Genomic DNA, 15,528 nt, shown 5'->3' on the forward strand with positions numbered 1-15,528 from the left:
GACTGCCTGCGCTGAGTCACTCATAGCACACACTGGAGGAGGCGAAGGATCCTCCACCCAACGTGGAAACGGGGATAGGTAAGTAATTATGCTATTTTTCTATTATGCACATATGGGGGCATTATACTGTATGGGGGCTGATATTGTGGTGCGGGGGGGGGCATTATACTGTATGGGGGCTGATATGGGGAAATTATACTGTATGGGGAGCTGATATGGGGAGCATTATACGGTATGGGGCTGTTATGGGGGGGCATTATACGTTATGGGGCATTATACTGTGTGGGGGCAGCTACGGGAGAATTATACTGTGTGGGAACATTATACTATGGGGGCTGTTGGGCAAGGCGTCTGGGCATAGGCACGCGCAGGGGTCTGATGATAATGGTGGTGTTGGGGAGTGGTAGGGGGGCTCAATCTGAATTCTTGCACCCAGGCCCATGAGCCTTTAGCTACGCCCCTGCTCATATGTTAAGCTTTTCATTATCATACGGCATAGCTCAGGATCTACATTCAGTGCAAAAGCTGCCAGGAAGAGTCTCAGCGGGTATGATGGAACACAGGAGAGCAGGCAGGATATGATTTATGTGAACTTTTGATATTGAACATGGTGTCCTATCTGCAGGCAGCATGTTATAGAGCAGGAGGAGCTGAGCAGATTGATATATTTTTTTTGTGGGGAAAGATTCAGTCTAACTTGCATTTTATTCATTTGTATCCTTGTTCATTTTGGCTTAGAAATCCAGTGGGCAGACTTATTTAAAGGGGTTGTCTGGGCATGGGGCGGTTTTTCATACTGATGACCTATTCACATCATAGGTCATCAGTATATGGCCGATGGGGGTCCGACACCGGACCCCACACCGCTCCGTATAGAGGCCGTGCTGCAACACTGCAGCTCAGCTCCTAGTTAAGTTAATAGGAGCAGAGCTGCAATACTGCAGCACCGCCCAGCTAGTAAAAGAAGTAAAAACGCCCAGATGTACCCACACAATACACGCCCACTTGTACATAACTTTAAACACGCCCAGTTGTACTTAAGAAAGCCTAATTTGCATAAATATAAAAATGGTCATAACTTGGCCAAAAATGCTCGTTTTTGAAAAAAACAAAAACGTTACTCTTATCTACATTGCAGCGCCGATCTGCTGCAATAGGAGATAGGGGGTTGCAAAATCTGGTGACAGAGCCTCTTTAAGTTTTAGTTTCTTGTACAGCTGGCCGTGCATGTTTATGGGGAAGTCGGAGAATTAGATGTGGGCTGATTGAGCATTTGGACGACATTTGTCTCATGTGAGTTCTAGGTTCTTTCACAGCAGTGAGCAGTTACTTTACTGCATTGATTGTTGTTGCTCATATCAACCAGTTAACCTCCAATTGGACTTACTTGGTAAAGGCTTGAAAATGAAATAATGCCCAATCCAGTTGCCAAGGAAAACTTTATTTATTTGCACTTGTTAGATTTGGGAATATTTGAATGTATACAGACCACCTAATTTTATTATATATCTTTTTTTTTCAGGTATTGTATGGCTAATAGCAGCACTTGTTGGTATTCCACTGTGGCATGTACAGCAGCTGGAGGTAATACACATAATACAATTATAAAACCTTAAAACTTAGTAGTTGAAGATTATAAATGTATGTTAACAAGTCACAGATTTGTTGTAGAAATCTGCAGCATGGGTATGGATTTTAACAAACACTTTTCAAATGTATGACAGTTGCATAAATTTTTAAAACAAGTCTGCCGTATGTGAACATATCCTTACTGTTAGGAAAACGCCTGTTCCCTTAAGATCACCATGACTACTGTTCTAGCTTCTGGTCGGCTCTATTTTACTTTGAGCCTATCTCTTTTCTCTGCCGTTCTGCAAATTAGGTGTGGGGTTGTATTTATATCTGCTTCCTCCACCTGGTCTTTGCTTGTGATTCTCCTAGTTTTCTGGTGTTCTGATCAAGCTCTGACACTCTCTGTACTTCTGAACTTCTTGGAAACTGACCTCGGCTTGCCTCTCATTAACCCCTTGTAAACCGATTTTGATTATCTGCTCCCGACTCGTTCTGACCTCCGCTATACCTGATTTCTATTTGCTCTATTTTGGACTTTCTGTTTACCCTCTGGCTGGCTGGTTATGCTGTTCAGGTATTGCCTGCATTGCACCTCTTATACAACACTGAACTTTGCTAAGACAACCTGGGTTCTATGCAGCAAAGACCATCCCACCTTGCGGTCGGCTCTGGCAAAAACCTTAGAGTAGCCTTAGACTCTGTCGATCAGAGTTGTGACAGATTTGAGGTTGCGTTTTTATTTGCACACTCTTTCCCGGCAGTCTGCAGCAGCCTTTTGGGGAATCACTCAACTTGCAATTCCATAACATAATCACAAGCCCAGTTATGTTATCCTTTCACGATGGAACCTATGCAAGCCCTGGTGGATCAGATGCATAATCTGACTCAGCTGGTACAAGGTTTGGCCATGAGGGTCCAACGGCATAAAACTACACAGGCCCAAGCAGTCGTTCCAGTCGCAACTCCGGGGGAAACTAAGGTGAACTTACCTGATCGTTTCTCTGGTGATCATAAGTCGTTTCTTAATGTAAAAAATTATTTTTTCGACTAAGACCTATCACCTCTGGTACTGAGCAACAGCGAGTGGGTATCGTCATTTCACTTTTACAGCGTGATCTTCAAACCTGGGCCTTTTCATTGGGACCTGTTGCCCCTGAACTTTTTTCTGTGGAGACCTTCTTTGCGGCCCTAGGTTTAATTTATGGAGAAACAGATATTACTGCAGTGGCTGAGACAAATCTGTTATCTCTCCAGCAAGGACTGCGTCCTGTTGAAGAATATTGTTCGGAATTTAGACGATGGTCTATTTCGTCACAATGGAATGATGCTGCACTCCGATGGCATTTCTGCCGAGGCCTTTCTGAGACTTTGAAAGATCTCCTTATAAATTACCCTCCATCCTTGAATCTAGAGGATACTATGACCCTTGTGCGTTTGGACCGACGACTACGTGAGCGCAAAAATGAAAAATCAATGATGGCTGCTCCCCTTTCCTGCGCTGAGAACCCTATATCTGATGCACAGGAGCCCATGCAGTTGGGCTCCACTACGTCTTCTCAGGAAACCGAGACTGTTTTGAAAGCGCAAGGGACTGTGTTTCTATTGTGGGGACGCTGGTAATGCACTCAAGAACTTTTCCAATCATCCAGAATGTCCAGTTCCGGAAAACTTGAGAGCCTACATGGTCCCCGGGAATGCCATCTGGGCAGTCAGGCTTTTCCCACATTTTCTAAAAAAAATCCTTTTGCCTGTTAATGTATGGTTTAATAATGTTTGATTTCTGGTCAAGCTTTTGTAGATTGTGGTTCTGCAGATTTTTTAGAATTTCAGGTTGCAAGAAGATTGGCTATCCCCCTTATTCAGTTGAGTACCCCAGTCAAAGTCTCTGCCATTGATAATACTTCTATCGCTCAGGGATCGGTCACGTTCTCTACTCCGCCAGTTACATTGGAAGTGGGTACTTTGCATACTGAACAAATCACTTTCTTTATTCTAGAAAATGTCCCCTCTGAAGTAATATTGGGTATTCCATGGTTGTAGACACATAATCCGGTTACTGATTGGGTAAAAGCAGATATGATTAAGTGGAATTCTAATTGTTATGATTCTTGCATGTCTTTGTCTACTACTAATGTATATTGCAACACACCATCGTTGCCTGAGTGTATTCAAGATTTTGAGGATGTCTTTTCTTGAATCGCTTGTGAATCTCTCCCTCCTCATAGGCAGGACGACTGTCCTATCATACTTCTCCCTAATGCTAAGCTGCCCAAGGGGCGGATTTATAATCTTTCTGCTCTGGAAAGACAGGCCATGAAAGATTATATTAAAGACAGTCTCCATAAGGGTTATATTCGTCCATCTACATCTCCGGTGGGTGCAGATTCTTTCTTTGTTGAAAAAAAAGATGTCAATTTAAAACCCTGTATCAACTATCGTGAATTCATACGATTACTGTAAAGAATCAATATCCTCTTCCACTCATCCCGGACCTGTTTAATCAGCTCTCAGGAGCCAAGTGGTTCTCTAAACTAGATTTACGCGGGGCCTACAATTTGGTTCGTATCCGCAAAGGGGATGAGTGGAAGACAGCATTTAATACTCCTGACAGTCATTATGAGTATTTAGTCATGCCTTTTGGTTTAAGTAATGCTCCAGCTGTTTTTCAAAACCTGGTTAACAATATTTTCAGAAAATGTATTGGACGCTTTGTGGTGGTGTATCCAGAGGATATTCTTGTGTTCTCTTCCGATTGGTCCTCTCATGTTCAACATTAAAGGTCCGTCCTTCAAGTATTGAGGGAAATTGTCTTTTCGGAGTTCAGGAAGTAAACTTTTTGGAATATGTGCTGTCTCCTCATGATTTTCGTAAGAACTCCGCTATGTTTCAGGCAATTCATGATTGGGTTCAACCCACTTCACTAAAAGCTCTGCAGAGGTTCTTGGGTTTTACTAATTTTTACCGAAAATGTGTTTATAATTTTTCCTCCATTGCCAAACCTTTGGCGGATCTTATGAAAGTGGGGTCTGATCTTGTAAATTTGAAGCCTAGTGCGGGCTTTACCTTTGAAACCTTAAAACAGTGTTTTATGGAAGCGCCTGTAGTTGTTCAACCTGACCCTTCTAGCCCCTTTATTGTTGAGGTTGATGCCTCAGAAATAGGTGTGGGGGCTGTGTTGTCTCAAGGGTCTTCTGTTTTGACAAATTTGAGTCCCTGTGCTTTTTTTTGTATGTAAATCGTGAGCTTTTTGCTATTAAGTGAGTGTTTGAAGAGTGGCACCACTTTCTAAGGGAGCTAGACATCAAATGACTGTACCTACTGTCCATAGAAACCTGACTTTTTTTGAATCAGCCAAAAGACTTAATCCCAGACTGGATAGGTTGGTCTTGCTCTTTACCAAATTTGACTTTATTGTAACCTACAGACCCGGGTCTAAAAATGTCAGGGCGGACGCATTATCTCGAAGTTTCTGTTCGTCACAGGTCCCCGACATTCATCCTGAACCTATTTTATCTAAGGTGATAGTGGTTTCTGCAATTTCACCTGATCTTGCAACTGAGATTAAAGAATGTCAGCAACTCGCCCCGCAAACCATTCCTGCTTGGAAGTTGTTTGCACCTCCTCAGTTCAGATTTGGTTTGCTCAATGAGTTACAAAATTCTGTTTTGTGTGGTCATCCAGCGATAACTGGTACTAAAATATTAGTCTCACGGCTCTACTGGTGGTCGTCTTTGTCTAATGATGTGAGTTCCTATGTCTCTGCTTGCGATGTAAGCGCTCACGCTAACACTCCTCAAATACGTCCTATGGGTGAACTACTACCATTGTCTGTTCCACAGAAACCTTGGTTTCATCTGTCTATGGATTTTATCACCGATTTGCCTCCCTCTGAAGGGAAAACTATAATTTGGGTTGTGGTGGACCGTTTTAATAAAATGTGTCTTTCATTCCATTGTCACAACTCCCTGGTTACAGAACTCTGTCTAAGTTATTTATTGATCAAGTGGTTCGTCTGCATGTTATTCCGGAAAATATTGTCTCTGATAGAGGTGCACAATTTGTGGCTAGCTGCTGGAGAGCTTTCTGTAAAAAACTTGGTGTACAGTTATCTTTCTCTTCGGCATTTCACCCTGAGACTAATGGTCAAACCGTGCATTTTAATCAAACCTTGGAACAATATCTTAGGTGTTATATTGCTGATAACCAGGTTGAATAGGTCTCATATCTTCCTTTAGCGCAGTTTGTTATAAATAATCGCCACCATGTGTCTCTTGATATCTTGCCTTTTTTCTGTAATCATGGTTTTCATCCTCGTTTTGGTTCATTTTCCAACTCCCCTAGTGATAACCCTGAGGTGGAAGTTAAATCAAATAAATTGTGCACAGTTTGGTCTCATGTTCAATTGAACCTGAAGAACTCCCAAGTTATTCAAAAGAAAAATTCTAACAAAAAACGTACGGTGGGTCCTGTGTTTAGTGTGGGTCAAAAGGTATGGCTTTCTACTAAAGATCTGCAACTAAAAGTACCTTCTCGTAAGTTTGCCTCTAGGTTTATTGGTCCATATGAAATTGTTGAAATGATTAACCCTGTGTCTTTTCATCTGGCTCTTCCTCCGTCTTTTAGAGTTCATGATGTGTTTCACAAATCTCTCCTAAAAAAATGTTTTCCACCATTTAATAAACTCAGGAAACCTTCTCCTCCAGTTCAGGTAGAAGGAGATATGGAGTTTGAGGTTCAGAGGATTGCGGATTCTAGAAGGGTCAGGGATACTCTCCAGTATTTGGTGCACTGGAAAGGGTATGGGCCAGAAGAAAGAACTTGGGTTCCTGCCCATTCAGTACATGCTAGTCGTTTAGTTAAAATTTTTCATTCAAAGTTTCCTTTGAAAACTAGGCTGAGGTTTAAGGGTCCGGTGGCCCCTCGTAGAAAGGAGGGTACTGTTAGGAAAACGCCTGTTCCCTTAAGATCACCATGACTACTGTTCTAGCTTCTGGGTAGTGCTCTTTAACTTTGAGCCTCTCCCTTTTCCTTGTCTTTCTGCCAATTGGGTGTGGGGTTGTATTTATATTTGCTTCCTTCACCTGGTCTTTGCTTGTGATTCTCCTAGTGTTCTGGTGTTCTGATCAAGCTCTGACACTCCCTGTACTCCTGACTTCTGGACTTCTTGGAAACTGACCTTGGCTTGCCTCTCGTTAACCGCTTGTTTACCGATTTTGATTATCTAATCCCGGCTGGTTGTGACCTCTGCTGTGCCTGATTTCCACTTGCTCTGTTTTGGACTTTCTGTTTAACCTCTGGCTGGCTGGTTATCCTGTTCAGGTATTGCCTGCATTGCACCTCTTATCCAACACTGAACTCCGCTAAGACAACCTGGGTTCTATGCAGAAAAGACCATCCCACCTTGCGGTCTGGCGAAAACCTTAGCGTAACCTTAGACTCTGTCGATCAGAGTTGTGATGGATTTGAGGTTGTGGTTTTATATGCATGCTCTTTCCCAGCAGTCTCAAGCAGCCTTTGGGGAATCACTCAACTTGCAATTCCATAACACTTACCTTTACTGCATTTTCATTTTGGGTCTTAAATTACAATATATAATATGCAAGGATGTATCATTTATTGGGTGAGATGAGAACTTCCAAGGCTGCAGGGTAGCCGTCTTTACCTTGACTTTTAATGCAATTAAATACACAGTCGCAAGATCCTTTGTCTTGAGTTTTTCAATGACTTTTCAATGGCTGTTGTTGGGTGATATCACGCAGCAGCAAGTTATCACAGCCAAGATAAAGATGGCTAAATCTGTATACACAGTCTATCCCTGCACTTTCCCATCTCCAATTTCGGATATGTGGTGTGACATTTTCCTTTTTTGCTCAGGCATAAAAAGGCTAGAAACCATCTCAATCCAGAAGCTTGAGTGTAGAAGAAACAAAAGTATCAAGTGACAAGTAATGCAATGTTCATTTTGATGTGTCCTTCTTTAACTTATCTCGTACCCAACATTTCCTGAGATGAATGGTGCAAGATGTTAAAAAAAACAACATATGCCTCTGACGGATGCCTCTTACGAACGCCATCCATCGGCCATGCTTCACCCATAGACTCCCATGCTAAAAAAAGGTATATGTTTAACATATACTTTTTTTTACTGGATGGATGCCTCTGATGAATGCCATGTGTTGCCCATGTTAAAAAAAATTATATATACATTTTTTTTATTGGATGGCGCGAGATTGTATTAAATTTGAATCATGACAAATTCTATAACTTAACGTAATTCAAGAAAAGTTAAAAGTGGACACATCTTTAGGAAACTTAATTTTCTTTTTTTCACTGGAACCTAAGGTATTGTTAGCATTTTATAAGCTCTGCCATGGACATAGCTATAGGAAGCAGTTGGTCCAGGGCCCCAGTGCCTGAGGAGGCGCGAATGCCCCTCTACCATAAGAAGACACCCCCACATAAGAAGACACCAGTATTATAAATGGCACAGAGTAGGTGGAGGCCCTTTTACAGATTTTGCACTAGGGCCCTGGAGCTTCAAGTAACACTTCTGAGCACTCCCATCTATTTCTTGCTCACACATTGACATTCCATAACACATTGCTTCTTTTACATCAGCTCCTTTTGCTTTCAAAAACAGTCAACTGAGTGCTGTGTTGTAGATTTATGGATGTCTCCTTGCATTCCACAATAGATTGAGGCACTTTACAGAACATGTTATTTCTATTGCATATCATTGATAAATTAAAGTCTTTGTAGAAAAACAAATTGCGTCTAAATGTTTGTAGACCAGAGTTGACCATAGACTTGTCAATTTGCCCCCAATTCAAAGAATGTTCTGGTCCCATAAAGAAATCAAAGGGTGATGCGCAGCCAAAGTCCGCAAAAACGTGCAGTTTTAAAGCTAGTTGGCACTGTTATGCCATTCTTGGTTTTTGCTCTATGGCTTTTGCCAGGTGTCTTAAGATATTTTTGTTCTTCTACAGGCTGGGGCTAGACCTACACTTTTTATCGCTTACTACTATCACTGTGCATTTTAAAGCAGTAGATTAGGGCTACCACAGATTATCTCACTACAAAAAATTTCTGTAATGTCGCTGTGATAAATAGCTGTCCATAGGAATGCATTAATTGCTGTAGCTCTGAAATGCCAGCATGTAGCGATAAAAAATAAATAAAAAAAACTCTTCAACATCGCTTCAGTAAAGCGATTTGCTAGCGATTTTTTTTTTATTTGAGATATTCAATGCATTCCTTTGGACAGTGATATCACAGCATTTTTTGTAGTGAAAATGTCTAGGTCCGTGTCCAAAAACGAGCATTACAAAACATTACACCCCAAATTTATATTGTATATTGTTTAGGGTGTATTCTCATGTGACAAATGACACCGGTAGTGCATTTTACCATGAATTATCACGGTGTTTCAATAGAGTTTTTGTCCATATAATAATTAGGGTTGAAACACATGTTTTTAAAGAATATATTCTTTCACTCAAAAATCACCTCTTTTTTTTATAAAAAAATGGGATGAACATTTTTGTGTTAAACATCGTGAAAATTTAAAATTTGATGAAATAAAACGTGTAGTAAACTGTTTCAAGTATATAATTATTGCACATTATCATTGAATGATAGTCTCATTAGACAACGAAGTATACTTACCAGCTGTTGATACACTTTTTTTAAAACTTGGCTTTATCATTTTAATTTTACCTACATTTTCACTTCTGTACATTTGGAATGTGCTGCATTATAGAATCAAACAGCACCTGCAACTTGGCGGAAGTCTGTTTCATTTTGTCAGTAGAGGAAGAAATTGCGAGTTTCCAGTTGGAAAGCAACAATAACAGATAAAAACTAATTTGAAATATTTTCAGACCCTACAACTGTTAGGCCTCATGCACATGCCGTAATCGGGCTGCGGGCTGCATTTTCGGGCCGTACTCCCATACCGCTCATTGAGCGCTGTGTAAAAGAGATCGGAGAAGGCAGAAGCAGCGAGAGCTGATTCTATCCTCTCCTCAGGGTCCCCGGCAGTCACTGACTGCCGGAGACCCGACATTCAGCTGCCCGATCACTCGGGCAGCAAGTTAAAACCCGCGCCGTAAATAGTCTATGGCGCGGGTTTTAAGGACCCTGACCGCTGGCCGTAAATACACAGCCAGCAGTTGGGAACCAGTTAAAGGGTCATAGGGCAGTGCCGCTATCCTGAAGAGTCACATAGTCCTGCCCCCAAACCCAACTTTCCATACTTGATTGACATCCCGCTGGCTGTTATACATCACTAGCAGCCTCCTCCAACTTTCTCGGATGCGCCATTGCCTTGTACTACTTGGGCACGCACCATGCGGCAAGATTTACTTTGCCAGGTTTCATCGCTGCACCGCGCATGCCAGGGGAGTACAAGGCAACAGCGCATCTGCAAGAGCTGAAGGAGGCTGATAGTGATGTAGAACAGCCAAGGGAATGTCAATCAAAATCTGGCGAGCGTCATTTAAATTTTTGCTTCAGAAAAGCTAGAAATCGGCTCTGATCGTCAGAATCAGTGTATGTCCTTGGGCGTCACCCTCGTTTATCCACCCCCCTGTCTATCCCTGTCTGTCATAAATACCCCAGAATATAGGCGTGTCTTAACATTTAGGTGGCATTTGTGTCTATATTTGGAAGATCTACAACTGTCATTACTCATCAATTCCTTCTGGTACTGAAATAGCGGATATATGTATTGCTTAACTGTCAATATCAGCATAATGTACAGTGTATTCAGAAAGTCTTCAGACCCTTTACATTTTTTCACATTTTGTTATGTTGTGGCCTTGTGCTAAAATAAAATAAAAATTCCCAATCATTCTGCACTCAATACCACATAATGAAAAAGTGAAAACATCAATAAATTAGCAAAGATTTCTAACATTCTAAGGAAAAACTAAAATATTGCATTGACATAAGTATTCAAACCCTTTACTCAGTATTTAGTTGAAACAGTTTTGGCAGTGAAAACAGCCTCCAGTCTTCTTGGGCATGATGCCACAAGGTTTTCACTCCTGGATCTGGGAATATTCTGCCATTTTTCTCTGCAGATCCTCTCAAGCTCTGTCAGGATGGACAGCCATTTTCAGGTCTCTCCAGAGATGTTCGATTGAGTTCAAGTCAGGGCTCTGGCTGGGCCACTCAAGGACATTCACAGAGTTGTCCCTAAGCCACTCCTGTGTTGTCTTGGCTGTTTTCTTAGGGTCAGTGTCTTGTTCGAAGGTGAACCTTCGGCCCAGTCTGAGGTCCAGAGTATTCTAGATCAGGTTTTCATTAAGAATACCTCTGTACTTTGGTCCATTCATCTTTTCCTCAACTGTTACCAGTCTCCCTGTCCGATCCACTGAAAAACACCCCCACAGCATGATGCTGCCACCACAATTCTTCACTGTAGGGATGGTATTGGGCAGGTGATGAGTAGTGCCTTGTTTCCTCCAGACATGACACTTAGGGTATGATCAGACGCAGTGGTTTCAGATGTAATTCCGGCATTTTACGCCTCGAATTACACCTGAAAAAAGGCCCCTAATACACCTACAAACATCTGCCCATTGCCTGCAATGGGTTTTACAATGTTCTGTTCCCACGAGCCTTTATTTTACGCGTCGCTGTCAAAATACGGCGCGTAAAATGACGGCTCGTCAAAACGAGTGCAGAACACTTCTTCGGACTTTTTTGGAGGCGTTTTTCATTGATTCCATTGAAAAACAGCTCCAAAAAAGTCAGTAAATAACGTTGCGAAAAACGCGAGTTGTTAAACAAAGTCTGAAAATCAGGAGCTGTTTTCATCTGAAAACAGCTCTGTATTTTCAGACGTTTTTACTGCGTGTGAACATACCCTTAGAATTGAGGTCAGAAGTTCATTCCTGGTCTAATCAGACTACAGAATCTTGTTTTTTACAGCTTGAGATTCCTCAGGTGGACTTTCAAGTGTCTTTTACTGGGGAGAGGTATCTTTCAGGCCACAAAGCCCAGATTGGTGGAGTGCTGAAGTGATGGTTGACCTTCTGGAAGTTTCTCCCATCTGCACACAGGATCTTTGAAGCTCAGCCAGAGTGACCATTGGATTCTTGGTCACCTCTCTTACCAAGGCCCTTCTCCCCCGATTACTTAGTTTGGTGGGACGGCCAGCTCTAGGAAGAGTCCTGATTGTTCCAATCTTCTTCCATTTAAGAATTATGGAGGCCACTGTGCTCTTGGGAACTTTCAATGCAGCAGACATGTTTTTGTGCCATTCTCCAGATCTGTGCCTCCACACAGTCTCTGAGCTCTACAGACAGTTTTTTCCTCCTTGTGGCTTGGTTTTTGCTCGGATATGCATTGTCAGCTGTGAGACCTTATATAGACAGGGATGTGTCTTTCAAAATCATGTCCAATCAAATGCATTTACCACAGGTGGACCCCAATCAAGGTGTAGAAACATTTCAAAGATCATCTAGAGAAATGGGGGGCCCCCAGAGCTAAATTTCAAGTGTAATAGCAAAGGGTCTAAATACTTATGTCCATGCAAAATTTGCGTTTTTTATTTTTAATAAATTTAAAAAAAAAAAAAAAAATATATATATATATATATATATATATATATATATATATATATATATATATTAGCACAAGGCCTCAACATAACAAAATGTGAAAAAAGTGATAGGGTCTGAAAAATTTCGGAATGCACTGTATCTTTAGTTCTATTGAATAGCATTTATATTATAACACAGCATATGTAACATTTCCCCCTCTTGAGAGTGAGATACATTGGAACCCTCAAAATATACAAATTTATCCTCAGACAATAGTCATAATATGATAGTCATTGGGTCTTCTTCTTTTCTTCTTCTCTTCTACTTTTTTATGAATATATTAATAAATGTCCATTGATCGAATAAATTAAATGTCCATAAATTAATTGCAATAGATTTATAATGTCCATTAATGTTATGTTATATGCAAGTCCATATATTGCAAACACATAACTTTGTTGTCAACCATGCAGTAGTACACATTCTTCACCTTGCAAAGGCTTAGAAAATCATACCTTGAGATGTTGTTGATGGATTTGGCTGTGCAGCCTTTCAAGTGTTTTCATCATCGATTTTTCAGTATGAAATAACAGTCCATATTTTAACCCCTTCCCGCTATTGGGTGTGACTGTACGTCCTGATTTACAGTACATTCCCGCACAAGGGCGTACAGTCACGCCCTGTAGATGAAGCGGGCACAGGAGCTGTGCCTTCTTCATCTTCAGCTGCTGTCATCTGTAATACACAGCTGACATCCCGCTGCAACGGTGGCGATGGCAGTTTCCGCCGATCGCCGCCGTTTAACCCCTTCAATGCGGCTGTCAATGCCGTCCGCCGCATTGAAGTGGTTGACAGAAGGAGTGGACTCCCTCTGTACCCCCCAGCCATGGATCGCGGGTGACGATGGTTGCTATGGCAACCAGGAAGCCGTTGCTAGGCTTCCTGGTTGACCGAGGCAGGTCCTAATAGACTAACTGTCAGATGAAGAATGACAGTTACAATACACTACACTACATAAGTAGTCCAGTGTATTGTACCGGGGCTCAGAAGACCAGATCTTCAAGTCCCCAGGTCAGTGTAAAAAAAAAAGTGAAATAGGTGAAAAAAAATGTTAAAGAAAAATAAATAAAAGTTTTAACTAATAAAAACAATAATCGCCCTGTTTCCCTGATCAACTCCTTTATAATAAGAACAAAAATGAAAACATGAAAAAAAAACTATACATAATAGTTATCGCCGCGTTCGCAACCCGGCCTGCAAATAAAGGATTGGTTCAAAGCGTACCACACCAATCCATGGATTATTCATTCACCTCATTATTACATCATCCTATTATGGTAGAGAAAATGTAGGAGGGAACCTCCAGCTCACCTTAGGGCAGGAAATGTTCAATGCCTATAGCGCCAGGATCCTCGTGTCGGCACACGTCGGTAGAGACACAGCAAGACGATGGGTGTGATCCAGCGCAGGAGAAGAATCATTCAAAATTCCGAATGAATTAAAATGGAAACTGGTTATATTCTCAGCCATGACTAAGGACGAGGAGATCGTCTGAAACGCGTAGGCTTCACACACCTATCTTCTCTCCATATATCCACCTTTCCTCCATGGGAGTAAGCTCTCCCTGTCTTTTACTTTATATTCAATAAAATCGGAACCAGTTTCCATTTTAATTCATTCGGAATTTTGAATGATTCTTCTCCTGCGCTGGATCACACCCATCGTCTTGCTGTATCATCCTATTATGCCCTGATGCACTCCGCCCAGCTTACATATACCCCGATGTACTCTGCCCAGCTTACATATACCCTGATGTACTCCGCCCAGTTTACATATACCCTGATGTACTCCGCACAGATTACATATACCCTGATGTATGCCGCCCAGCTTACATATACCCTGATGTACTCCGCACAGCTTACATATACCCTGATGTACTCCACCCAGCTTACATATACCCTGATGTACTCCGCCCAGTTTACATATACCCTGATGTACTCCGCCCAGCTTACATATACCCTGATGTACTCCGCCCAGTTTACATATACCCTGATGTACTCTGCACAGATTACATATATCCTGATGTACTCCGCCCAGCTTACATATACCCTGATGTACTCTGCACAGATTACATATACCCTGATGTACTCCGCCCAGCTTACATATACCCTGATGTACTCCGCCCAGCTTACATATACCCTGATGTACTCCGCCCAGTTTACATATACCCTGATGTACTCTGCACAGATTACATATATCCTGATGTACTCCACCCAGCTTTCATATGCCTCCACATTATAAGCTGAAATACCAGTAAAACACAAAGCAAAATCTGCACTTCAAAAGCCAAATGGTGGTCCAACCGAGCCTAACAGTGTGCCCAAACAGTAATTTATGACCACATATGGGGTATTACTGTATTCTGGAGAACCCGCTTTACAATTTATGGAGTGTGTGTCTACGGTGGTACAAGCGGGGCACAACACATTGGGCACTGAAATGGCATATCTGTGGAAAACTGCAATTTTCAATCTGCAACATCTATTGTGTACTCATTTTTACAAAACACTTGTGGGGTCAAAATGCTCACTACACCCCTAGATAAATTCTTTGAGGGATCTAGTTTCCAAAATGGGGTAATTTTTTGAGGGTTCCACTGTACTGGTACTATAGCTCAAAGCAACATTGTGTCAAAAAACGAATCTTGTAAAATCTCCACTCCAAATACTAAATGGTGCTCCTTCCCTTTAGAGCCTTGCTGTGTGTCCAAATAGCAGTTTATGACGACATGTGGGGGTACTGCCTTACTCTGGAGAAAATGCTTTACGAACGTTGAGGTGCTTTTCTCCTAAAGGCCTTGTGAAAATGCAAAATCAGGGCAATAAATATTCAGTTGTGTTTCTCTGGTAAAAACCGTCAGTATTACAGGAAAAATTTATTGAAATGGAATTTCTGCAAAAAAAATAAAATGAAATTTGCAAATTTCCCTTCCACTTTGCTTTAATTCCTGTGAAACGCATAAAGGGTTAAGAAACTGTCTAAATGCTGTTTTGAATACTTTAAGGAGTGCAGTTTTTAAAAGTGATTTGTGGGAGTTCCTAATATATAAGGCCCTCGAAGCCACTTCAGATCTGAACTGTTCCCTAAAAAAATAAGCTTTTCAAAATTTTCTTGAAAATGTGAGAAATTGCTGTTCAACTTATAAGCCTTGTAACGTCTTAGAAAAATAAAAGGATATTCAAAAAATCATGCCTACATAAAGTAGACATATGGGAAATGTTAACTAGTAACTATTTTGTGTGGTATAACTATCTGTCTTACAAGCAGATACACTTGAATTTAGAACAATTCAAATTTTTGCAAATTTTCTCTAAATTTTGGTGTTTTTCACAAAAAAATATTGAAT

General features: G+C 41.3%; 1 protein-coding gene across 1 annotated transcript in view; it reads left to right on the forward strand.

The window, feature by feature from the left end:
- The window catches only part of QRFPR (pyroglutamylated RFamide peptide receptor), a 73,985-nt gene that overhangs the window by 21,624 nt on the left and 36,833 nt on the right, over positions 1-15,528 (forward strand). The window contains exon 3 of the mRNA XM_075849721.1: positions 1,523-1,584. Coding sequence (XP_075705836.1) covers positions 1,523-1,584 — 62 coding nt within the window. The remainder of the gene's footprint in view (positions 1-1,522; positions 1,585-15,528) is intronic.

Source organism: Rhinoderma darwinii, chromosome 1 (assembly GCF_050947455.1).
Source record: "Rhinoderma darwinii isolate aRhiDar2 chromosome 1, aRhiDar2.hap1, whole genome shotgun sequence".
Classification (NCBI taxonomy): Eukaryota; Metazoa; Chordata; class Amphibia; order Anura; family Rhinodermatidae; genus Rhinoderma; species Rhinoderma darwinii.